General features: G+C 37.4%; 1 protein-coding gene across 12 annotated transcripts in view; it reads right to left on the bottom strand.

Annotated features, from left to right (window-relative positions):
* Nucleotides 1-27,370, bottom strand: part of Bltp1 (bridge-like lipid transfer protein family member 1) — a 203,334-nt gene that overhangs the window by 96,938 nt on the left and 79,026 nt on the right. For all 12 annotated transcript variants that reach the window (XM_048812004.1, XM_048812005.1, XM_048812000.1 and 9 more), the window contains 18 exons: nt 26,364-26,483; nt 25,426-25,706; nt 23,608-23,861; nt 20,932-21,190; nt 19,122-19,959; nt 16,886-16,956; nt 16,187-16,360; nt 13,039-13,159; nt 11,596-11,742; nt 11,119-11,246; nt 10,616-10,815; nt 8,311-8,508; nt 7,380-7,591; nt 4,432-4,583; nt 3,678-3,828; nt 3,361-3,513; nt 1,496-1,736; nt 192-334 (listed from right to left, as the gene is read on the bottom strand). In XM_048812004.1, the coding sequence (XP_048667961.1) occupies nt 192-334; nt 1,496-1,736; nt 3,361-3,513; nt 3,678-3,828; nt 4,432-4,583; nt 7,380-7,591; nt 8,311-8,508; nt 10,616-10,815; nt 11,119-11,246; nt 11,596-11,742; nt 13,039-13,159; nt 16,187-16,360; nt 16,886-16,956; nt 19,122-19,959; nt 20,932-21,190; nt 23,608-23,861; nt 25,426-25,706; nt 26,364-26,483 (3,843 nt within the window). The remainder of the gene's footprint in view (nt 1-191; nt 335-1,495; nt 1,737-3,360; nt 3,514-3,677; nt 3,829-4,431; nt 4,584-7,379; nt 7,592-8,310; nt 8,509-10,615; nt 10,816-11,118; nt 11,247-11,595; nt 11,743-13,038; nt 13,160-16,186; nt 16,361-16,885; nt 16,957-19,121; nt 19,960-20,931; nt 21,191-23,607; nt 23,862-25,425; nt 25,707-26,363; nt 26,484-27,370) is intronic.

Raw genomic sequence — 27,370 nt, 5'->3', positions numbered from 1 at the left:
ATATATATATATATATATATATATTTCTTTTAGGATATATATATATATCTCCTAGAAGCTACTAATCAAGTTCATTTCAACATAATGAATCATTTCAATATTTAGGGGGGACAGCTAATATTTAAATTTGAAATAACAAAATTTTAGGTCTTCTCTTGAAGTCTGAATAACCAACAACAGCAATAACACACCTTTATTTTTAATGCAGAGTCACTATGGGTGTGAGTTTTGGAAAGTTTTCTCATTATTTCAGCTCCCGTTACAGGTCCAGAGCTACCTGGAGGTGGCCGATGGGCTGTTCCTTCTAGCAGCATTGTGTGTTCACTGACTGTGGCTGAAATGGGTGAAGGAAGAGGCAAGTCAGATATTACCACACCCTTCCTTGGAACATCAACCTCATTGTTCTGGTTGTATAACCACACTCAACTTTCATGATGTGACAAATTAATTGTAGAATCTGGTAAAATTTACTCTTTTCTCTCCTTTATTCCCAAATCCCAATCCTCTCACTCAGTCACAAAAAAAAGAAAGAAATAACTGTTATTCAATCTTTCACATATGACATGCAAATGACACAAATAGCAAATGCCAGTTCAATCCTGCTCAAGAAAATACAGACTGTCATGGACTAACAGACACCTGTCAGTAATGAGAAAGGATATTCACTGCAGGACTCTTTCAACTTTGAGCATAATTTAAATATTGGAAAATAAATAAAATCCAGCCTATTCCTTATAATACATTCACTTTCTAAACATTTTTTAATGTAGCTAGATAAAATACAACATATCAGTGTTGTGAAATTTTAGGACTACTCTTCTTTCCCATGACTTTTAATATTTTTTCAAAACATTTGTAATAAATTTTCATTGATGTTACATGTCATAATAATAATAAAAATTAACTTTGGGCAAAGAATGAAACAGCACTGTATTAACAGATCTGTAGATTCAGTGTAGGCCTCCAAACTTACTTATGGGAATAAGACAAAGGCACCTTTAAAACCAGATAAACAAATACTATTTTAAAAAGAAAACTTACAGGTTTCACTCATATAACATTTTGTTACGCAAAGATGTCTTTGCACTGGTAGATTAGGAGAAGGCTATTATATTTCATAAAACTAACTTATATAAATCAGGTCCACAAAAGATTCTGAAATTACCATCATGTATTTGAATTAATAAAAAGCCATGCTTCTATAATTAGGCCACGATATTTTCAAATCTGGGACACAAATCATTAAAATCATCATTAAAATCATTACGAGTATTATGCTACCAAGTGTGTACCACCCAGCTAAAAGATATGCTTGTATTAATAATTCATTGATAACTAAAGCAGAAAAACAAAAGGGTCTGGATACCTTGTAAAGTGGCATATTAGCTTTATTTATAGAAGATGCACATGACTGAGCATAAAATCAGACAATGATGACTGTAAGAAATATCCTGTTAGAGGTAAGAAAATATGCAGCTGAGGCTTACAAAATTACCTGCATCGAACTCAAACTCTGCTCCATCAGCACTGGTATCACTCTGAAGACCACCCCCATTATCCAGCCCAAGTCCGTCTTCATGCTCATGGTCCACAGTTGCATGAGGTTTCAGGGGCTGAGCTGGTCTGTGTAAGCTGACTCCTTTAAAAGCTGGTGTCACCACAATAAACTTCATCCACTGCCTTGCCAGTGCAACCAAGCCTTTCTTTAAAGTGACCAAAGCAGGAAGACCATCACTCTGTAACAATGACAGGGGCGAATGTCAACTAAAGTAGGAAGTTGCCCTTCAAGTGCTTTGTATACATTTGTTCATTTAAATATCGAAAGCTTCATTTAAAGGGGAAGAAACTAAAACTTAGATGTTAAGCAACTTGTCCAAAGTTACCCAAGATTTCAAGTTGACTGTAGAACCCCTCCAGGGTTCCTGTATTGGAAGCTTGGTTCCCAGAGTGGCAGTCTAGACAGGTGATGGGATCTATAAGAGGTGGAGCCTGGTGGAGACCACTGAGGTATTACTCTTTGGATACATTAATGCATTTCTGGAGAGATTCTTAGTTCTCAAGACAGGGTAGTTTAAAAAAATTAAGTCTGGCCCCTTCCATCTTTGGCTTCTTGCCATGTGATCCCTCCCTCTCACTCACACTCCCACTATCTTGCAATCCACTAAGGGGTCCTCACCAGAGACACACTTGGGATGTCCTTGAACCTCCAGAACCGTAAGCTAAATAAATCTCCTTGCTTAAGCACCCAACCTCAGGTACTTCATTATACAGAAAGAAAGCTAATAGATGCCAGTCTTTAAATACAGCGCTGCATATTTCTGTCATAAAACAATACAGCAGCAGCAGGTGAAAGAAGACACTAGACATGAGGTGCCACTTTACCCCACAGGGTGATGATTGTGAATGAAATTTTTGGCTATTTTCCTACTAGCACCTTAATCTAAAGAGAAAACAACTATCTAATTCTTTACTCTTCTTTCCAGTAATTCCTCTTGGTAGGAGAAATAGCCAATTCGATTAAAAGGAGCCATTTACTAACTCGGCCCACTTACTTCTAAGGAATACCAGGTCCACAAGCCTGCCTCTTCATTTTTAGAATCAAGTGACAAGGGCCATCCTGTGATTCTCCCTCACAGGGGAAGCTACCTGGTGAAGCACCCATCCATAAGAGATGTTGCCATCCTCTCTCTGGTCCAGCTCCTCTACCTATGACTAGATAGGCAAGTGTACTAGGGACTTCTCAGTCCTCCACAGTCAGGAAGTACAAGAGCTATGCCAGTCTAAATATCTTTTGTCTTCTTGTCTTTTAATTTTTTTATTCTAATTTGTTATATATGACAGCAGAATGCATTACAATTCATATTACTCATATTAAAAATCCATTGCTTTGTAGAGGTTCTTGACCTGCATGGCCAGTGGCTTGCCTGGCCATTGATAATACTGGTGATTCTGGTGATCACTCTCTTGCTTAAACCTCTATTCCTGTAGCTTTTAAGACACAGCTTTCCTGCTTCTCCTGCCTCTTCTTCCTCCACATTTTGTGTAGTTCTATCCAACCCTCCTATTATTCCTTTAAATTTCAGCATTTTGGGGGATTCCATCCTTAACCAGCTTTTCACTCAGTTTACCCCATGGAACAATCTCATCCACGTCCACAACTTCTTCTAATATGGCTGTGTTGTTAATTCCCTGAAATCGACCATCTGACCACAATGTTGACCATTAATCTATTTCTCCCCAGATTTCTCCTTTGGACTTTCCACATGCATCTCAAACTTACTGACCTCACTGTTGTAGGTCAGTGGTCTACATCAAGAATGGCAGCCTCTTTAAAGCTAACATTTTGTTTCAGGAGCTCACCATGGTAGCATCATCGATGATGGAGTAATTTGCCTGGTGTAGGTAGTGATGAAGGATATTGCAGAGCAAACAGGAAGGATTTTCTTGGAGAAAGCGAGCAACTTTCGTAAGCCTGTTGTATTTGCTTCTTAGGGGAAAATGTACACTTTTATTCTGAAATCAAGCAATCACAGATTTAGAATGATATGTTTGAAAGATTCTATAATAAGAGATAGTTAGTAACTAGAACCTTCAGATCTGACATTTTCCAACAAGGATTAACAGTAAGACATTATTTTCAGTGACATATGTATAACCTGATGTATGGGTAGACTTACCTCTAGGGCTTCTGTCATTATGCATCCCATGACAGCACAGATTCTCAGGGTTCCCTCAGTTTCTAATTTGTTTAAGGACGACTTGAGTTGATCAATGGGAACAAGCCAGGCACCAACAGCTGGAGTTGCAGTGCTTAAGAGGTTCAGCTGCCTTTTAAAAGCAATACAAGGTTACAGGTAACTGTTAAAATTTATATTTCAAACAACCTCCCATAACAACTAACTGTATATTTTATTCAAGCAAAATTACTTTTCTTCCTTTTGACCACTGATGAATTATGAAATGGATAACAGAAAGGAAAGGAAAAGGGCTGGGGTTGTGGCTCAGTGGTAGAATTCTGGCCTAGCATGCTTGAGGCACTGAGTTCGATCCTCAGCACCACATAAGTGTAAAATAAAGACATTGCAAAAAATAAATAAATAAATAAAGACATTGCATCCACTTAAAAAATAAATAAAAAAAGAAAAAGGAAAAGGAAAAATACTTTCACTTGTCAGAGGTGAAAAGAGGATCAAAAGTCTAAGTCAGGATGACAAGCAACAATAAAATTAAATCACTAGGAAAAAAACTGGGTTGGAAAAGGTGAGAATAATTCTACAGAAAGTCTGAAGAAAGGAGGAAAAAGGGGCAACCCTAATACTTTTTGAATTCGCTACATCAGGAAAGCAATTCAAAAAATAGGTGAAGCAGAGTTACATGCTAACTGAAAAACAGAAGAAACACCAACAGACCACGGACTCTTGAAACCTGTACCTAGAAAATGCGTGTGTGAGAGACCTCACGTTGGTGGGAGCTGCAAAACTAAACCAGATCTCTTTAATGGTCAGCTTCATGCTGCACGAGTCTGGAGGTGGAGGCATCAGGGGCAGATCTTTCTTCAAATCATCAGATTCGACACCTTCATCCTATACCAAACAAAATGCCAAAACTTGTTAATGTATAATTAATACCTTAAAAATACTAACATAGAAGTTTACTGGTGTTTCAGTGTGGAAACCTTTTCATCTAATTAGGTTTTCTACAGATAGCATTCTTACATGAAACAGACAATGTGAATCTTGCTCAACCTCAACCTGAGAAATATCTATGGAAACTTGAAAGCTCCAAGGAGCAACAACTGTAAAAACCACTTGCATTATAAAATGTAAATCAGAAATACAAGAACGCAAGAGCTTCGATTGATCACTTCATTCAGTTGTATTTGCTTATAGATACTCACCGCTACTTTTGCCAGCTAACGTAAGACTTGCCAGAAACCATGTGACTATTAAGCTGAAGAATACTTCAGAGAATTAAGGTCTCTGCAATCAGTCCACTCTCCACTTGACTTTAACACAATATTTCAAACTGGCAAATAAAGTATCCCCCAAAACACTACTGTAGCATGTACTTAAATACCACTTTGTAATAATAAAAAAAATTCTTAGCCATTTTGTAGCTAATAATCCGAATCTATACTGAGAAATATGAATGATATTTTTGAAATGGACAATCATCACTCTTCTGAATGTAGGGAGGTAAGTTGCATAATATTAAAGAAAAGGGTCTTCTACCAGTTATATCTATTTACAGATCTGTAATTTGCTTTTAAATACTATTAGCTAAGAAAAAAAATTTTGGTTTGTTTTGGTAGTATGATTAGAAAATGACGCATACACTAGGCACAGTAGTGTATGCTTATAATCCTACAAGGTTGAGAGGATGAGACAGGAGGATCAAAAGTTCAAAGCCAGCTTCAGCAACTTAGCCAGGCCCTTAGTAACTTAGTGAGACCCTGTGTCTAAGTAAAAATATAAAATAAAGGTCTGGGGATGTGGCTCAGTGGTTAAGCACCATTGGTACCCATTAAAAAAAAGAAAAGAAAATGAAGCATGTCCACAAAAAGAACTTAGAATCCTAAGGGTCACAAGTAATTATAACATCAAGAATCAATAATCAGGGGCTGGGGATGTGGCTCAAGCGGTAGCAAGCTCGCCTGGCATGCGTACGGCCCGGGTTCGATCCTCAGCACCACATACAATCAAAGATGTTGTGTCCGCCGAAAACTAAAAAATAAATATTAAAAAAAAATTCTCTCTAAAAAAAAAAAAAAAAGAATAATCATAGTGTTCAATCTCTTATCAGCAATTCTGAAATCTAAAAAGTTTCAAAAACCTGATTTACAAAGGGACAATAAAATCTGAACTGATGAGACACAATTTATTCGGCTTGATGTTTTTATTAATGCTGTGCAGAAATATTTAAAGATGAAGTGCTGTCTCACATCACATTAGGAGTTTATGTAACATGTAGTACATATTCCATGTCGCTTTTATTTTTCTTTAAAAAAAAAAAAAAAAAAAAAAAAACCTAAAGTGCAGTTGCTTCGGAGGCTGAGATACGAGAATGAATGGCCTGAGTACAGACAGTTGGAACCAGTCTACACAACACAGCAAGACTCCATCTCTTAAAATAATAATAATAATCTATGGGGATGGGGTCATAGCACAATGGTAGCATGTGTGAGGCACTAGGTTCAATTCTCATAAAAAATTAAATAAAATAAATATATAAAATTTATTTTTTTAAAAAATGTATGGCTGGTAGATAGCTCAGTGGTACAACTTCTGCCTTGTAAGTGCAACACCCTGGATTCAATCCCTAACACCCAAAAAAGTGTGCAAATAAAAATAGAAGTCTAATGTCTCAAAATACATTTCATCTCATAGGTTTTAGACCAGAAACAAAGAGCCAGAGATTGGGTATATAAAGACACAGAACTTGAGATTTTAAAAGGAGGGAAGGAGGGGTTTTATAGGAATAAACAATTAATTAATTAATAATGTACAGGTCCAGGCAAATTAGCAACAAATTTGCTTTTAAACTGATTGGCACTTCTGGCACCTATGGCACATCTAAATGCAGGAGTGTAAAAAGCCACTGGGCACAGTTCTGTAAAAAGCTAGTGCCAAAAGCATTGCTGGTGGAAGGAGTGTCACTAAACTGTGGGCCTGGCCTATGAAACCAGTCAGGGAGTAGATCAACAGCAAGAAAAAAAGAGGAGCCAACAACAGACCCCTGGGGGACCTCATACACTAGGAGAAAGAGCTCCATGAGGAAACAGACCAAGACAAGACAGGGAACCCACGGAAGGGAAAGTCAGAATCCAAGGACTTTCAGGAAGGAGAGCAGGAGCTCGGAGAGAGCCCTGAACTGCTGTCATTTCAATACACGATAACAGAGAAAGAACCGCTAGGTTCTTCCCAACTATTTTCTTCAGTGTGTAGCCATTATATTTGTAATTTCCTTAAAAACTGCTAACCACCCAAAACATAAAAATAAAAAGTGACAACTGCCAAAGTATATCAAAACATACAAGGCTCATCTTTTAAAATTCTATTAATTCAACAAATGTGTATGAAGTATGTGGCATTTGCAGAATATTATGTAAACATTATGCTGGATATAAACTTATCTATCTATGCTAAAGTTCAGACCACACAGCTTACTCAGTACAGAACATAAACAAGGTGCTATGTAAGACTAAGATGGACAGAAATGTGCCACAGTCCTGGTACACTCTCCAATGAGCTATCACACTGAGCAGACAGCATGAGTCCAAAACAGGGAAGACAAGCAAATACATACTAACAATTCTGATTTCAGAGTATAGCTTTCTATATTATTTTTCCAAAGCATTATTATGTTAGAAAATCACCAACTTGTTCATCTGAGACAGAGTTTCCATTTAAGTCTGAGGAAGGGCTTGTCCGGTCACATGGAAGATTATCATCAGAGACATCAGTATTATAGCCACTGCCAGTTGGAGAATCTGAAGAATTGTTGGATGTCAGCACTCCACCCCTTTCGGTGGCATTAGCTTTACCCATAATTCCAAAACTGTTGTATAAAACAGCACCAGACTGTCTTCCTCCTGTAAAAGGGGATTTATTTGCTAAGAACAGCAGATATCCATATTTCTACACTATCCGCTTAAAATTTCATAAAGATCATGTTTGATCACTAAGACTCTGCCCTTATCTATAAATGTGATGTATGATTGAACTGTCAGGTAAATAACTGTAAGCATATAATTACTAATACTAGTTACTACATTGGAACTAATATTAACGAATATAACCAATGACTATATCTAAAAATCTTACCACTATTCAATGCTCCTATTTTAAAATTATTCAATAACATTTAAGAAGATATATATATATAGTGTGTGAGTGTATATGTGTGTGTAACTCAGTATCTTTCTGAGTAAAGGATTAATAATATCTACTAAATCAAAGACCAACTTTTCAAAGATGCAAACTTTCAAACAGCTGGGTGACTTTATATTTCACTTAGGAGGTTTTTCTGAATCACAGATTTTTGTTGTTGTTGTTGTTCAAACACTGAGGTTTGATACGAGTGGACATTCTGCCTAGCTATGGATCATGCAGTGGAGGGAACACCTCACTTGAGCAATTGGGATAGGGTATCCACTCCTGGTAAATAATCTCAGATATCACACTACTTTCGGCTTTATTATGTGGATTCAGGTAACTCAAAGTCACAACTGTTTAAAACATTTCAGAAATAAGGGCCCCAACTGCCCCCCACTTAACCAGTTCAACAACAACAACAATTACAAAAGCTTGCCTTTTATGGTTAAATTTTCAAGTCCACATTCAAACATTATCCAACCCCACTTTTCTTGGCTGGGACCTATTCGAGTTACATCTGGAACAGCTTGTTGATCTGTTTCATCTACAAAAGTAAATTCATCCAGTTCTTCAAGAGTAAATAAAACCTTGGACTTCTCAAAAGGAATAGCAGTGATGGCACAGGTCCCAATGTCTATTATTAAGAGAACAAAATGAATATTTTTAAAGACAGATGGTTTATACTTAAATTTACACATTTGCCACAGTGGCTGTCCTAAAAGGGTATCTTAATATTTTGCCAAAAAGACAGAAAAGTAAACAAATGAGCCAACTTTTAAAAGAATGCTACCTAAAAAGAAGATTCCATAATTCGTAAGTAATTGCTCAAAATTACTATAAATCTGAAAGGTTACATGGTACTCTAGATGTGTAGTCAATAAGCTCCTAAATAATTCAGCTTCATGGTAAAGTAATTTAAACCACTTTTAATCATTTTACCATATATATATTTTTTAATTACCCAGCCTTAGAGAAAAACTATTTTCTAGGAAAATCACAGCTTTTCCTAAACAGCTTCTATTTAATCACTACAATTCATTAAAAATGTCCTGGTTCCATTGTTTACAGATACAAAAAGGAAACCACCATCCTTAGTGCCTGGGAGGTTTTATTATCTTATATTTTCTCATTTCTCTGATTACAGATAATGAACACAGAAAAGAAAAACTGAGAATATAAAAAAAAACACACATATAAATTTACCACCCAAAGGTAACTTATTTATATTTGAAGTAAACACTTTCTAGCCCTTCATAAATAATTTTGCAAACTTGGCTTTGGATCCTACTTTTCATATAGCAGGAAACCATGATATAATTTTCTCGGGTAACTAAAAATTCTTTAATTTTAATAGCTATGTGTAAATATCTCCATCATATGTAAATATCTTCTTTGCACTTAAAATTTGAAAACCTTCCTTGTTTAGAAAGCAAATATTTGCTTATGTTTTCCTATACTTTTCTTATTTTTGAATTACTGATATTTGTCTTTAATCCCATGAATACTCTAATCTTTACCAAATAAGGTAAGGATTTAGCTTGAATTTCACTTTGATTTCTTGATCAGGAAATACAATCAGTATATCAAAGTTCCAGAATTTATGAAAAGTGAATAACCCCTAACACTGCATTCAGACACCTAACTACTTCAACTCCCTATGGCTAGCAAATGTCATGAGATTACTAACAAATTTCTAACACACATATTAAGTAAAGACATTTACATTTTTCCTATATATTTATACAACAGTCCACCTGGGGATGTCATTGTGAGTTTTGTCTTTGATGAGAAGTACTTCTGGATGATGGATATCAAAAATTACTTAAGGTACTGCTTACAGTCTGAATACCACCAAGTACAAACTGGTTACCATCATTGCAAACTACAGAGCTCTTAACATTCATGCCACTGTTTTTTTGTTTTGTTTTGTTTTTGTTGTTGTTTACACCAATTTTAGGACTACAGATTTCAGATAGTTAATAATTTTCTTGTAATCCCTAGGTCAAACATTTTAGCCTCATACACAAAGATAGTGAAATAAGTCTTGAAAAAGTCCAAGTGGTCACATAGACCCAGAATGTAGACAGGAGCCATGAAACCTTCAGAACCTGCAGAATGCAGAGTGCAAATTCCAGGAACTCATTTGTTCATTCAGGAATGGTCATCCATCCCAAAGCAATCATCTCAAATAAGACTAACAAACTCATTTTTCCCTCTGGATCAAATCTGACAAACTAAGGTCACTTAAACCTCAAAATGAGAAAACACATTAGAGCCCAAAATATTAAAATGCTACATATATTTCTTGTACTTACCAGGGACTTTAAGAGGAATGTTTATCACTTTTATTGCTGCCAGACGTTAAGTACAGGCTACCTGGACTTTGCTAATATTGCAATTAATTAATCTTCATGAAATTCTACAAACAAGTCAAACAACTGACCACTCTCTTTTGTAATAGGCAAACAATTACTATGAAGAAAATACATAGGAGAAAGAAACATTCCTAATTTGAAGCCACATTTTTTTTTTTTTTACCAAAGTTTACTTTCCATTATACACCGAATTTGAGTTAGTGAGAAGTCAGATACCATGCCTTCCATGTATGTAGAAATGCATTTCTTTTCCTTATATAATACTCAAATTGTAGCAATATTCAAAGGGAAAACTCATGTTCTCTATTGCAAACTCTTCTTATGTTTTCACACGCCAAGGAAAACCCTACATGCGGCAGAGCCTACCTGCTGTGTCAAGACCCCTGAGCTGACCGTGCACTCGATGAACATGTAACTTGGCAGCAATTTCTTTCCCTTTTTCTGCTCCAGCATTTGATCTGAGGGATCCAGATGACTGAGGTTGCATCTTAGTGGCATGAACGTATCTATCAAAATTTGTTGTTTTACTAGGGTCTGCATTATTTGAGGTCTCCTCAACTACACCTCTTTAAGAAAAAGAAAAAAGCATATATAAATGATATAGTTCTATGAAAATATTTAACTAAACAGCTTTCTTAAAAAAACCACTCCACTATTTTAACTAACTTAGTATTAATAACAAATTACTCAATGTTCACTGAAAAATATTAAGAATAAATAGAATACAAACTTTTAAAAACACACTTTACTAATCTGTGAGTCCAAAACAGTTTTAACATTATAATTCTCAGAAATGTATTAAAAAGATGAAATCAAGTCTTATGTTTGTATCTAGAAAAATGATCATGTCTCAATAAATTCTGTCTTACCTGTTCATACGAACTTGTGTAGCAATCCTGTCAAAACACAATGCCACTAGGGACACATGAGTCACACTTCTACTAGGAGCTGTAGTTGGAGACTCTTCCACTGAGGCTTGTAACAAACATAAGTTTACCTACCACACAAAATATCACAAACTTGAGTTGTAAAATCAAAAGTTATTACTTAACCATAAAACACATGAAAAGGAGTAGCTACAAAGATGAACGGCACAACTATGCACTGGAAGATAAGGAGGTCATAAATTCCCAGAGAGGAATAGTAATAAATGTTTTATGGGGAGGACATGGAGCATTTTAAATACTGCTCAATATTCTGCTTAAGTAAGCCATTTATAATATATTAAATCTATATTATATCATCAAAGGAATAAAATGTTTTTGATTTTATCAACTCTTCAATACTTTGGTAAATGCAAAGCTCTATTTTTCCAAAAAAATTTTTTTTAAACATTCAAGTGTTACCTTTGGTATGCTAACATTAGCCTGTAGACCCTTAATTGTTACATTATCTTGTTTCATTGTAAGATTTGTCTGAGCTTGTCCTTGATTAGTTGTTCCTATTGTAGGGTGTTCATTTTTTGTTCCTCGGACATCTTGTTTGGACGATAACTAAAATGAATGAAAACAGAATTATTTCCTAGGCCTTTCATAATTTCTACAGCATCCACAATAACTTCTTATTCATTGAGCACCCTGCCCTATCTACATGCCAGCTACTGGTTCAACACTCCACCCTCAAGTCCAAACCTTTAGAACAGCTAGGAAACAGCCAGGCATGGTGGTGCATGCCTGTAATCCCAGCAGCTTGGGAGGCTGAGGCAAGAGGATCACAAATTCAAAACCAGTCTCTGAGCCTAAGCAACACTGTCTCAAAATAAAAATTAAAAAGGGCTGGGGATTTGGCTCAGTGGTTAAGCATCCCTGGGTTCAATCTCTGGTGCCAAAAATAAAAAAGAGGAGGAGGAACTAGGAAACAGACCAGCAGCTATAAGGTCGAGAAAAGTCATCTATAGTCAAGAGAAATAAGTCTACAGAGAGACAGAACCAGCTAGTAACAGATTTTTTTTTTAGGATCACTAAACTCTACTACTGGCTTGAAGATAGACCTGTTCTGATGACTGACTCCTTGTTGGTTGGGAACTGTTCCAATTTACATTTTTCCATATTCCTCTATCCTACCTATCACATAAATGTCAATATATAATGAATAATTGGTTCACTAAAAATAATCAGTCACACTTTCACCTCTTCTCTGCTCCCTAATCCAAATATGATACAGATAAGCTGAATGCCAAATGGAATCACCAGAAGATCACAGGATCTGACGACTATTAAGTAACTAGCTTCATGGCTAGAGCCATGGCATGCACAGGCTGTCACACACCAGGAGGCCATGACTTCATGCAGGACAATGTGATGTCAGAGTCAACTGATGCAGAGGAAAGTGAAACATGAGCATCTTTGCTTCTTAAAAAAGTAAGGTACCAGTCCTCAAGAATAGTCTTTCCCTGAGGACCAAGGGTCTTCAGAAAAGCCTCAGATCTAAGGTACTTCAAAATAAAAGGAAAAAGCTCCATTTCTTTTTTTTTTTTTTGGAGTTACAGATGAACAGCATGCCTTTGTTTCTTATTTTTATGCAGTGCTAAGATCGAACCCAGTGCCTCACAAGCACAAGGCAAGCACTCTGCCACTGAACTACAGCCCCAGCTCCCTTCATTTCTTAAATAGGTACTTTTATTCCTATTTCGTCATAGTACAATGACATCAAGGCTTTTGAACATGTCCACGTGGTTCCATTTAACTTGCTAACAATCTCTTCATACATCCATATTTCCCAAGTTTGGATATTCCACACACATGATGAGGACTCAATTTTCTAAGCCCATTAAAATAAAAGGCTCTTACATTTTCTGAGAAGGTAGTCTTGCTATTTTGGACGGCTTCCCTAAGGACTTTGGCATGGAGATCATCCACAATTGCAGCTGGATGTTGGGTACTAGCACAGTGAACCATAGCTTCAATGTATCTGAGGAAAGAAAAAAAGGTAAATTAAAAATTTAAATATTATTTAATATTATGACCTAATTCATCAGTGAAATCAGGCATTTGTATATTTACAACTCTTCAATGTTGAAATAAAAATGCCGCAATCACATCTTTTGAAATTACACAAGTGAGACATTTATGAGTTTCTACCTCGTTGACCACCAGGTAGGCAAAGCTCTCTAAATTTTAGAGGTGCCAATCTTAGTGCTGCTCTTCAATCACTCCTTTTCTTTAACCAATACATAAAAACATGAGGATCATACGTATTATTAATGCAGGAACATGTGTTGTTTCTATACACCTATATGTTGTGTAATGCCAAGGTTAAACCCTTATCTCCTTAGAAATCCATCATTTCTTTATGGTAAAAACTTTCCAACTCCTTGAGGCTTTCTGAAACGCACAGCACATTACTGTCACCTGAAGCCACCCTGCCGTACAACACAACACCATCGCGTCTTGCTCCTATCCAGCTGTCACTCAGGGCCCCTTGATCGGCCTTCGCCTCTCCCCAAGTCCCCCTGACCTCTGGTGACCAGCTTTCTTCTCCTTCTCCGAGATCAATTTGTTGGATTCACATCTGAATGAGACCAGCAGAACTTGTGGTTCCGTGCCTGGCTCTCTGCACTCGACATAAAGTCCTCCAGTTCCATCCGAGGGGTCCCAAACAATAGGACCTCCCTTGCCTACTTGGCCAGTACTCCACTGTGTGCTTGGACCACACTGTCTGATCACTCAGGCTGTTCTGTCCTTGACTGCTGAGAATGCTGCAGGGAACCCGCGAGTGCGGCCGTCCTTGGACACACCAACTCCCTCACCTGACACCCACCCTGCAGTGGGGCTGCTGGATCGTAGGGTGCTGGTCTTTAATTCTGTGAGGACCCTCATGGTTTCCGTAACACCTGTGCTACTGCACATTCCCACCCACGGGTGCAAAGCTCCACTTGTCCCCACAGACTTGCAGGCACTCACTATCCTCCATGATGGTCATTCTTACTGGGATGAGGCGAGATGGCACCATGGTTTTGATCTGCATTTCCCAGGGGTTAGTGAGGCTGACCTTTTTTCATATACCTGTGGGCCAGAGGTACTCTCAGAAAAAAAAAAAAAAACATGCCTATTTAGATACACTGCTCATTTTTAAACTGAGTTATTTATGTTCAGCTGCCACGTACACTCTGGATTTCAGTCTTGACAGGTGTGTTTCCTCCCACTCTGCAGGCTGTGTTTTCACTCTGTTGAGTGTCTCCTTTGCTGTGCAGAGACATTCACATTTGCTTCTGTTTCCTGTGCTCTTAAGAATCTTGTCCAAAAGCTCCCTACCCATACCAGTGACCTCAAGTGTCTCCCCGTTCTCTTCTAGTAGTCTCAAAGTCTCAGGTGTCACATAGAAGTCTCCATTCTTAATTGATTTTTTATAACTGGTGGGTTTTATTCTTTTATCATCTCCTGAAGATTTCCTATATTCCTAATTTGTCTGAGATCTCCTGAGAATCTTAACAATTTAAGTTATCAAAGAAAACTATGTGCCTTTGTAGAAAAGGAAGATCTACATGAGAACTGATCCCAACTAAACCCTGTCTCTCCCTAACGCTCAGCACTCAGCATTTCCACACAACTCTGCATTCCACTTCAGCTTTGTTCACTTTAGTTTTATAACCCTAAGAAGACTGCAGGATGCTTGCAAGCAGAACATCTATCATTTCCTCTTATTCTTTCATTAACTAGATGGGAATTTGAGATAATAATTAGCTCCTGAGTATTTGGCCATTAACCCAATGCAGATAGATAGATAGATAGATAGATAGATATCAATAGAATAATCATTGTGATTTCATTATTTGGTTGAGAAAGTAACAAATGTTCACTAAAACACAGACCTTTTTAAACATACATCCATTTTTTTACTCAATCAAAAAAAGCTACCAGTGTTCACAGCTTTCAGTAACACCAGCACCACCTCTAGCCCACCAAGCTCCAGCTGAAGGAGAAGGGGGATAAGTAAGAAGGTCTTTCTATCATGCTAAAGCAGACAGCCTGCAAACCGACCAGTGGTAAAACACCCAGGAAAACAACTGGCTACAAAAGCCAATCTCAAGAATGGACCCTCTACTGGAGGGGTGAAGAAACACATCTGACAAGACTGATCAAGTCCACTGAACTTCTGATTCACAAACTCCCCTTCCAGCATCTGGTGCGAGAAATTGCTCAGGATTTCAAAACACATCTGCACTTCCAAGATACAGCTATTGGTGCTTTGCAGGAGGCAAGTGAGGCCTATCTAGTTGGCCTTTTTGAAGACCCCAACTGTGTATTAATCATGCCAAACATGAAACAATTATACCAGAAGACATCCAACTAGCACGCTGCATACACAGAGAACGTGCTTAAGAATTCACTACCATGGGAAACATTTCATTCTCAAAAAACACTTTTTCTCGTCTTCCTGTTATTGGTAGTTCTAAATGTTAGATATTTTTTTCCATAGGGTCAAAAGGTACCTAAGTACCTAAGTATATAATTGAGAATGGAAAAAACAGGGGACAGAAATCAGGTATTGGCCATTTTTCCATTTCCATTTGGGTGTGAATTTTTAATATAAATTCGAGACGTAAAGCATTAATGCAAGTCAAAATGTTTCAGTGAACAAGTTTCAGCAATCCAACTGTATAACAATTACAAATAAAACTGTTAGATTTGTTTGGACAATGCCAGCATCAGGATTTTTTTTAAACAAGTAAAAGTCTTATTGACGGCAACTAAGCGGGGTTCTTAGCATTTTTGTCATACAGTAGATCCCAGGCATTCACTGTTAGTGTCTAACTGAGTTGTCCTCCATCTAAGTCCATGTCTTTAATGTTGTCTGTCTTCTGTGCTGTTCCTGTAAGTTTGCTACTAAAATACATTGAACTGTATCCAAAAAAAGCTATGAAACAATCTCCTATGTAAACATAAACATACCACATGTCATTTCAAAAAGTAACAGTTGCATTTTGACACAAAGTACCTGTCCACAGCTTCGGCCACCAGTGGAGTCAGAACAACATCCACGGTTCCCTTTACTTCAACTATGGCCGTGGTTCTGGTCTGAGAGACGGGCTGATCCAGTGTCCATTCTTCCGTTAACGTTTCATCATCTGTGTTATCAACAGTTTTCTTTTCCAGTGGAGTATATGGTGTCCTGTGCCATTTAACAAGCAAAGCATAAATTTAACAAGGACCAAAAACAAGAATAGAAGTAGGAACTTCCATAAGATGAGGAAACATTTAAACTGCATTTATTTTGGTGAAAAGTCATGGAATTGGACTTGATATTTCACATTCCAAATACTTTTCAAAGACTGGCCAATGAGGTACTAAATTACAAATGGTTAAAGATGGCTAATATATTAAATGAGATAATCATTTTAAAATGTATTTACTTAATGAAGCTGTTCTAAAATAAGAAAAACATAGTACTGAGTTCTTAATAGCCCCCAGTTTTCATTTGCCACACTATGGCTTTCATAGCATGTTTCATAGTCATACTACAAATGCTTTTAAATAGAGCCAAAGCCATGACAAACAAAAAAAGCTTAATTTGGGGGGATAATTTGTTTTAAAATAAGGCCTGACCTCATCAAGAATGGTTATTACTCAGAATCAATTTCACCTCTCTCATAATCAAGGAATACTGATTTCAAACTTACACGCCATTTTTACTTACTTTGAAGTCGATCCTGAAAGTTGCATGCCTCTGTCTAGCAAAGAATTAGCTGTGAGCCCCTGTTTGATAACCTATAATAACATAAGGTATTAGTCTATAATTTTAATATTATTTCTCTAATTTAATGGCATTAACAGTATAGTGAACATCCATATACTTTGTTAATAGGATTTTGATATATTCAACCTAAATGTCTAACTATTTGAAACAATCACAGAAAATACCCAACTTCATTCCTGTTTATGTCACTGTATGGCAGAGTAAAGCTGTGAGGGTTGAGCAATGAAGAGGAATACAACAGTATTGCAAATTCTTTTCCTCTACAGATGTTCTACATTGAGAGTTTCTGAAGCTCATTGTGGTCTTCTCCTAGCACAACCAATTTTTTAGATGTTTTTACTCATGCATTATAGTTATTTATAATATTGGGGTTCATTATTACAGTCACACATGTGCAGAATATAATTTGCTCCACTTCAATTAGTACAAAGCAAAAGAGACCCAGAGAAACATTAAGATTGTAGGAAAAGATAGACTTGTATTTTATATTCATAAAAGATAAAATGAATAAATGAATGTAACCAAACTGAACTCTAGTAAATACCAGTTGGTTACTTAGATTTAATGGAGAAAACATTATGTTCTACATTTGAAGTTGTTTAAAGAATGAATTCCTTGACTCATCTTTTCCAGAGATTTGCCTGCTCAGCCAAACTAGAAATATGTTTTGTAAATACTGAAAAAATCCTATCCTGTCAAGTACTGTTCTGCACACATGTACAATTGAGTTTTATACAGAAAAAAGTCATATACTGACATATTTCCTCATGGAACAAAAAGAAAATTTTGAAATTCAGTAAGAGAAATTTATTTTGGACAAGATAATAAACGGGCAGAATTTAAAACCAAAGCTTCATAACTATCACTTAAAGCTTCTTACTTCTGTATACCACTCAAATGTCTATCGCTGGCAGGACCTCCGTCATTACTACTGTGCCTTGACCCCAAGCCTTTGTCATCTCCTAGACAAACCACTTTCATGACCTCCTAAACCACCCCAGAGTCCTCTCCCAAGGACAGTTTAATTCTACTTAATAGCCCAAGTACACGATAGCACATCTGTTTCCTCAAAGCTCTCGAGTTTCCCAACGCAATTAAAACATCAGAACTCCTGGTGCCACGGTCTGCAAGAACTGGACAACCTGGCCCTTGTTTAGACTTCTGCACTCACTGTTTCTCACTCACACCAACCCTTTCCCACAGTAGGGCCTCTACCTGAAATGCAGAGCCTCCCCCAGTCCTCTCATCGACAAGTCCTCCTCATCTACCTTCCATGTCAATATCATCTCAGTAGCTCCTCGCCATCATTCTCTAATCCAGCAGCCTTTGATTATCATAACAACCTTCTCGGTTTGAAACCAAATTCTAACCTGTCCATCTACCAGCGGTATGTCTCCCACCTCTCAACTAGAAGCTCCATGTCTGTTTCCCTCGTCGCTGTACAAAATGCCCAGCACAAAGTAAAATGTAATATCTGAATCAAGAAGGACTGAATACACTAAAAGTTAGACATGAAATACATATCTACACACACATATATATAAATGTGTGCATGCAGAAGTACATACTACCTAAGATTCCTGAACATCATTCATCAGTTCCATGTTTTATGCTTAATTTTGGTCTTTAATATCCTAAAATTGTTCCTTATAATTCTTCATTCTAAAAGTAGTTTTCATATTGGGTATCATAGCTGAATTTATTTTGAGATGTTTTTGGTTTTACTAAAAAAATGACTTACAGGATACAGTACAATAATAGGTAATAATCACATTGATACAAAAATTTAAGAACTCAAATATGGAGTGAATGGAACTGGATTTGACTGAAAGCAAGGATTAGTAGAAAGAACAGCAACCACTATAAAGAAGGCCAAAATCTTATTTTTAAGATGCAGAACTATGATTTCACGAGAAAGAGTTGATTCTAACCTTAGGAGTAGTACATAATGTGGACAGACCATACGTTAATTTACTAGATTAATAAAATCTTAAACCATTGCTCAATTTGCTTAAGTTCATAATACTCATCAATAATCCTGAGATCTAACTGTTATACATGAAGCTACAATTTAAGAAAGTCTACCCGAAATGACTGAATAGTGCTGAAAACAACTTCTCAAAAATCTACTTTTCTGAATAAACACATTGCTAAAAGCTAATGATTTGATGTATACCTTAAACGTTGGCACAGAAAGCTGTTCAAATGATGAGGAACTTTCTTCACTGGTTGGTGTATCCAGATCAAGGGGACGATGCAATGAGGATTTAGAGGTCCTTTTGTTGGTTGGGTGTTTAACTGACCAATTAATTACCTGAAACTGAGTAAGGTAAGTCTGGTAACAATTCATCACAGGTTGCTGAGAAGTGATCTGTTCACTCTCCACTGGTTTCTCACCTTCCACAATATATAGATGTTCTACAACATCATCTTCTCCACCTAATGCAGAAACAAACGAAGCCTGGGAAGGATGAGTTTTGAATGGCAGAGTTGGAGGGTCCGGAACGCTTTCTCCGTGGCCAGTAAGTGGCCCTTCTACACTGTGATAGATGGAACCCCTACTGTAGTCTATCTGCTGTGCTTGCTTTTTCTTCTTTTTTCTGCCAGGGTAAGTACCAGGGCCTTCATCACTGCTAATGGGCTCCAATTCCTCAGCTGCAGAAAAGTAGGCTTCACTATCAGCCATTGACATGCTAGAATCCATTGATCGATACTGATGAAATGAATTAGAGTCTGCCGATGGTGTGTATGGGAATGAACCAAAACTTCTCCTCTGCTTTGGCGAGTCTAGTACATTCTCGTCACTCCGAGAGACATCACTACTAAACTGAACTCCAACTGTAACAGGCTGTTTGTCTCCATAAAAAGCAGCAGTAAGACTCTTAGTACTTCCAAGTCGGGTGGAACACACTGAGGCTTGTCGCTTCAAAGGAGATCTAAGAGGAGACTGACCTACTGATTTATCCTGAGTGTTAGGAGACACAGGGCTGTTTCCTGAAATTTCTGCAGGAGTGCTAAAACAGAAAGCAAAACTATCAATATTTTCAGTGTCATATAATGTAAGCATAAACAGAGATCACCTGTATAATCTTTTTAGTGATTCTGCATTTACAAATACAAGAAAATCTGAAATTTTATCATATCCAAAGTAGCAAAATATGTGTTCAAATCCCCCATACGTTTCCAAAAAACAACTGAGCAGCTTAAACAATTACTGCAGCTTTACAATAAATCTACAAAGGTTTCAAGGGACAAAGATTTAGGTTGAAGTTTTACATTAAAAGATGTTAGCTAAAGATCATAGTGAAGCCAAACCGCTTTGAGACTGTCTAGGGAAACAGTAGAGAATCTATGGAGAAGATGTACAGAGGGCTCAGTGGTGGAGCACTTGCCTAGCTCAGGGAAAGAGCTGGGTCTACCCTCAGCACCACATAAAAACAAATGAATAGAATGAAGGTGTTGTGTCCAACCACAACTTTAAAAACATAGGAGTTCACGGGGCCAACAGTGCTCAACAAGTGGCAGGCTGTAAAACTAGAAGGAAGGAAGAAAAATACAGGGCCTGGCAATGGAGCCCAAAGAGGAGGAAAAGGGAAAGGCACCATCCAGTCACTAAGCGACTGTGCTTCCCGAGAAGGGAATGGCCGACCTTTACAGTGCTCAGAGGAGGACCAGAGAATACTCACTAGATGAGAGGACAGTACGTGAATGCTAACAATGATCCATTCTGAGCAGTGAGAAGAGAAGAAATACTGATTTTTGTATTTTTGTAATATCTTCAGAGTGTGTGTGTGTGTCATATTCATGAATAAAAAAATTTACTCTGAAATACAGATTAACACTTTAAAATATGTAATTATGTTCAGGTACAAAACAATTTTTCTAAAGTTAAGGAGTAGAAAGGGAAGAAGTTTTTCTTCTTATCACTATTTTAAGTAATTACACTCCTATCATGATCAAGTTTCTAAATCTAATTGGATACTGACCTCCCTTGGCCATCATCTCTTTTCGTACCATGCAAGAATTCTTTCTGAACCAAGTGGTCGTCAGCAACAGAAGACGGGCTTTCCTTTTCACCAGCCAACAAAGGCTGAGCAGCACTGGAACTGCTGTTCTCCTCTGAGGAAGAGGATGAACTGTGAGATCTCAGTGGTACCTGAAGACTCAGATGCTGAGCTTTTCTCTCTACTTCCATTCCCACTGACTTGTTTTCCCAGTCCTTCCTTTTTGTACCATTCACATTACCTAAACAAATAAAACATGGTTTAAGTGAACATAAAAATTTCAATAGCAATTTAGGAAAAATATGCCAATGTGATTCCATTTTTTAAAGTATGATCATTTTTTTTTAAAAAAGCAAGTATCTAATTTCATGAAGTAAAGTGTGAAAAACAGTAGAAAAATTATCTGCATATGGGGCTGAGGTCACAGCTCAGTGGTTGAGCGCTTGCCTCAAATGCATGAGGCACTGGGTTGGAGCCTCAGAACCAAGTAAAATAAATAAATAAATAATAGAGATATTGTGTCCATCTACAACTAAAAAATTTTTTTAAAAAAAGATTATCTACAGTCCCTATATGGTGACCTTTTCCTTTTTTAATCTTTTATTTAAAAATTTTTAAGGCTGGGAGGTAGCTCACGGGTAGAGCAGAGCACATTCTTAGCATGTAGCTCTGGGCACAATCCCCAGCATGGGAAAAAGAAAAATTCACATTTATAGAAAACTTTCAGGAATAACATCAAGAACACAGAATACCTTTGATCCAGATTTACTTATTTTTAAACACTTTGCCCTATTTACGATAAAAAGTTCAATGAGACCAGGAGAGCAAGGATTACACCGTTTCTCACATACCGATGTACTCCCAGTGCCTGCAGCCAACGCCTCAGACACAGAGCGCCCACTCAATGGCTCTATGAATGAAAGAATAAGACTTCACAGCAGAGTGGAGCACAGCTGCCTCTAAGCATCATCAGAGCCCTAAGGGGTGTCACATAAGGGAGGGAGCAAGGGATAAAAAAAAAAAAAAAAAAAGCTCTGCAGCTGCTCACAGTGCAGGGGAAGTTGGGGGGGGGGGGGCTGACGACTACCTCTTGCTCAACTTTCTCTTTCCTCCAGCCACCCCTGCATCACCCAAGGAAAGAAACCTGCTAGCCAGGCTTGGTTGCATACGCCTATAATCCCAGTGGCTCGGGAGGCTGAGAAACGAAGATTTCAAGTTTGAGACCAGCCTCAGCAACTTAGCAAAGGACTAAGCAACTCAGTGAGACCCTGTCTCTAAATAAAAAACACAAAATAGGGCTGAGGATGTGGCTCAGTTGTTGAATGCCCCTGAGTTCAACCTCCAGTACCAAAAAAAAGGAAAAAGAAAAGGAACCTGCTAGTAGGAGACCTTCTGAATGGAATGCAGTTCCACACAGAACTCAGGGGTACAAGAGTTACACACCTAGAATAGAAGCAACATTTACTTCAACTACAAATGTGAAATGGAAAGAAGAACGAGTTCAATCCACTTGTACATAAGAGGAACTAAGTGGGCCCTCAATTCTATTAGTGTAGCTTCTTTATTCTAGCCTGACACTAGACAGCTATACTCAGCTCCCAGGAGACTCAACAAATCAAAAATCTATCGTTATCCTTTAAATGCCAAGAAGTTTTGGTTATTTGCTGATTTTATAACATAATCTGCTCTTACTCTGGTAAAACTGCTAAAGTAAAATGATCTTACAATAGCATGTACATGGCTATGTATTACTATTCAGTGAATAATCATTTAAACAGGTACTGAACATACATGGTCCACTTCTTTCTTCTAATACCTATACCTGGGGAAATATATCTGACAAGATTCTTAAAATCAAAACTACAGCTCCCTCACCACCCCCCTGTTTTTTGGTCTACTGTCAAAAAGCAGAACTAAATACTCTTATGTTTTTGAATAGATTAAGGAAAAAAGGTTAAATGTTAGTGAAACATCCAAACTTGTCTACATTTCACATTTTTGCAGCACAGCAACTTGAACAATAAACATTATGCTTAACAGATGATTACATAACTAAAGGAACATCTGTTTCCAAAGTTGTTCAATCTGAGACCCTTTAAAGCTAGCATGTACTGTTAATACCAAACTAGTGGATTTGCAAAGTTATCCCAAGGACTCTAATGAAAGACCAGATTTCTCCTTCTCACATGTTTAAGTTTAGTGATTTAAAAGAAAATTAAGAGTATTGCAAAAGTAGTTGGTAAATGGGGGCCAATTATACAAATGATATTGTCAATACATTTTCCTATAAAAAGAGGCTGGTAAAACAAAGTTGAAGGACAGTTACTCCTCAGTATATATCTGGAAGCTGAGTTATAGAAAAATAATAATATATAAGGAAATATTTAGCTTAAATTTTGTGAGGAAAGCCACCTATGTCAACAGTAGGAGATCTGAATAGATCTACTTTGGACATGTGTAACTTTGAAAACAATTATTAGTCTTTTCTGGCTTTTGTTACAGTATATGCAAAAAAAAAAAAAATAGAGATTATATTAAACCTTACTGACAACACCCCTCAAAAAAATTAATCAATTTGAACAAAGTAACACAGATGTTCTCTCAGGATGGCTTAGGAGTAGAGATAATAAAAGATTAGCATGAGACACATTTTCTCACCATCTATGATTTTGGGGATTTCTTTAGTAATGATCCATTCTCCAGGCTGCAGTAGAGACTGTCCATAATACATATCAGACTCTGCAGCACTTGTGCTGGAAAATGCAGAGCTACTGGACGGTGTCAGCTCTTCGAGTCTGAAGAAATCCAGGCCAGTCACCGTGCCACCAAAAAACCTGCAGCCCCCGAGACAGCCACACTTGTTTCTGCACCTCTTGTTCTTCAGGGGATCATCAGGCCACAGAAACCACAACCTAACACAATCAGACAGACCCAGAAAAGAACACATTAAGAAAAAAACACAACTCTTATTAAAATAACATAAACACAAACAAAAAGGTTTAGTTTTTCTGTGGTATATCTTTTTAATCATTTGCCTTTCAAAAAAAAAAGCAGTTTTACCACAGTGAGATGGAAATAAGTAGAATAATGAGAATAAATATAACATATATTTAAAAAGCAAAGAATTAAAAAAGCAAATACAAAATTTAAAAAAATGAGACAATTAGCTCCAGGTTTAAAACATTCTCAAAACAACCACAATTTCTATTTTTCAAAATAAATTTAATTCAGTTTTTTAACTCATACATTTAAAAAAAATAAAAATTATCCCCTGACAGGCGAAGCCTGTAAGTAGTACAAGATCTGTGCTCGTCACAATTCCTGACAAGCACAGTTCTGAAGCTGGCCTAAGGAGCTGCAAGGAATACCCAAGGTCCCCAGGAGTCAGTTCCCCAGCTTCAAGGGCACCTGGCTCTGCCACTTAGCTTAACTGAAAACAAGCACTGCACCAGGTTGGCTTCCTGAGCAACAACCAACCAAGAAACCCAGGTTCTTTAGTTTTTGAGAATATGGACTGGGGATGTGGCTCAGAGGTTAAACACCCCGGGGTTTAATCCTTGGTATCAAAAAAAAAAAAAAAAAAATGGNTGTTGTGTCCAACCACAACTTTAAAAACATAGGAGTTCACGGGGCCAACAGTGCTCAACAAGTGGCAGGCTGTAAAACTAGAAAAAAGGTAAGAAAAATATCAATACTCAAATAAATGAACACAGACTATTAATAAGATATTGACAAGTCAAAACAGCTAACTAGTATGTGAAAAAAATTGTCTCAAAAGTAAAGAAATGTATAATAAGGAGAGACCTAACCTTTCAGTTATCATAAACCCTCAAAAGGTAGCAAAGGCACAGTGAGACAGGACTCTCCTAAAATCCAGGGGATGTAGGCTGAAACAATTTTTCACAGAAGTAATTTGGTAATGCATATCAAAAGTCTCAGTTTTGTAAACCGTATAAGATTAAAGTATAGGGCTGGGGATGTGGCTCACGCAGTAGCACGCTCGCCTGGCATGAGTGCAGCCCGGGTTCAATTCTCAGCACCACATACAAACAGAGATGTTGTGTCTGCCAAAAACTAAAAAATAAATATTAAAAAATTTTAAAAAAAGATTAAAGTATAAGTGTACATATATGAAGTGTAAGAAAACTACACCTAAAATTCTGGAAAGATATACAACAAAATTCTTTGAGGTAAGGTTATGAATGTTCGAAACCTGCCAGTACTCAGCAAAATCCTCTGGCACTACCTGTTTACAACACTGGCATACACACTTTCATAAAGCAATGTCATAATAATTCAGTTAGAATTAAAAAGTAGTGAAAAGTTCTTATAAGTTCACTGAAGTGCAGCAGTGTCATCACGCCGAGTCTTTAATCCAAATGTCCTTATTCCACTCCTAAAAACATTTTCTCTATAATTTTCTAATACTTTTTATCTGAACCTAAGATGGCTTCCATTCTTAAAATTTTCACTTACCTCTTAGTTCTGGCATCATGAGCTTCTAGGAAATGTCTCTGTGCCTCATGTTTAGAATGATGATCAGCAGCCAATGCAATATCAACAGTAATAAGTCCTAAATTGGCTGACCCAGCTTCAAGCCAGTAGGCCCTCCGGAGCACTGCAGGCTGAAGTCCAACTCTGCAGCTACTGACTTGCTCAATGTACTGTCTCACTTGAACATCCTGAATTGCAGCACTTATTCCTTCCCCGACAGATGGATTGTGGAGATTACAGTTTGCAACCCGAATTGCACCCATCTAAAGTTGAATGAAACAAATGAAAAAAAGCTAGAACCTCTGTATTTTTAAGTAACTTAGCATCATCTACAGAACAGGCAATCATTTCAAGCAGAGGGAAAAGATATTTAGAAGAAAAAAAGGAAAATACTAGAAAGGTGGGAAACAGAAAAGGCAAATTCACGAATAGAAGAGAAGCAGAGCTGCAATGACCGAGAGAGGACAGAGGCAGAGGAGCAAGAGCATCAAGGACAAGTGCACCCAGTCGGTGGGCAGTGAGGAAAGGAGCCACAGCCACTCAACAAGGCTGTGCACAACAGCCACCCAGAGTGCAGAGGTGGCAAACCAATGTCCCCAGGAGCAGGGCAAGAAACAGGAATGTTCGAAACCTGCCAGTACTCAGCAAAATCCTCTGGCACTACCTGTTTACAACACTGGCATACACACTTTCATAAAGCAATGTCACAATAATTCAGTTAGAATTAAAAAGTGGTGAAAGTACTTTAAAATACAATAGAGGAAGACAAAATGAATGAGTAAAACTCAGGAAGATATCTTCTAAAGTTATGTGCTAGTCTGTGAGATGACAAGCTATAAAGTGTGTTGTACCTCAAGATATAAAGGTTTGGCATAGTAAAAGAAAAAATTACACAGGCCAAGAAAAAGACAAACACTTGCCTTTATATTTGTAGCACAGCCATGCTCCACAATATAAATATCAGCTCCATCTACTGCTAAACGAGTCATAGTGTATTTCAAATCATCTGAAGTCGGGCAAGGCCCGGGAATACAACTCAACTAAAATGAAAAAGAATTGTATAATTAATTCATCACAAGCAACACACTGTTGTGATACTTAACTAAACTCTCCTTATTTAAACAAATGAAATTCTAGTTATATGTATTTTTTTTAATCAGTAGGTTAGCTGGGCAAGGTGTTGCATGCCTGTAATTCTAACAACTTCGAAGGCTGAGGCAGGAGGATACCAAGTTTGAAGTCAGTCTTAGCAACTCAGCAAGACCCTAAGAAACTTAGGAAAATCCTATCTCAAAAAAAATTTTGAAAGGCGGGGATGGGGGAGATGCAACTCAGTTGTAAAGTGCCCCTGGGTTAAATCCCCAGTATGGGGGTGAGAGTAATCAGTCAGTTAAATTTCTTTCTCTTACAATGATAAATAAAGCCATCAGCAATCTAAGTGTTCCCAATAGAACACTAGTCTCATATAACTGCCATTTTCATCAAAATTGCCAAGTAGCAAACCTATTTCACTTAATACACATAAATTTGTTGCCAAGACTCAATAAGAATAGTCCAAGAAAATTGGTAAACAAAGTCACAAGTTTGTAAGAATTGTCCGAGAGTTTAGAGGTAGGCGGTCTCCCTGTGAGAATACCCCCCACCCTGCACACACTGTTTTCACACATCCACAGATAAATCAACTGTAAATATCACGGTGATACCTAGGACAATCCACACAAATTTAACTTTGTTTTGTTCCCAAAATACAGATTTGGTAATGCCTAGGCTGGAAGAAGCCTGCACATCACCTACTTCAATAAACCTGAGGAAATGGCAGACTAAGGGAGTCCTGACCCGCCAGCATGTAAACATGCTCACTACGGCACCACCAGGACTGCAGTCGGGGCCTTCGGGACGCTGATGCTTTGCCCTGATCTATCTGCTC

The sequence above is a fragment of the Marmota marmota genome, unplaced genomic scaffold (genome assembly GCF_001458135.2).
Source record: "Marmota marmota marmota unplaced genomic scaffold, marMar, whole genome shotgun sequence".
NCBI classification, from domain to species: domain Eukaryota; kingdom Metazoa; phylum Chordata; class Mammalia; order Rodentia; family Sciuridae; genus Marmota; species Marmota marmota.
The sequence above is the reverse complement of the archived record's forward strand: the minus strand, read 5'-3'. Positions and strand labels throughout refer to the sequence as shown.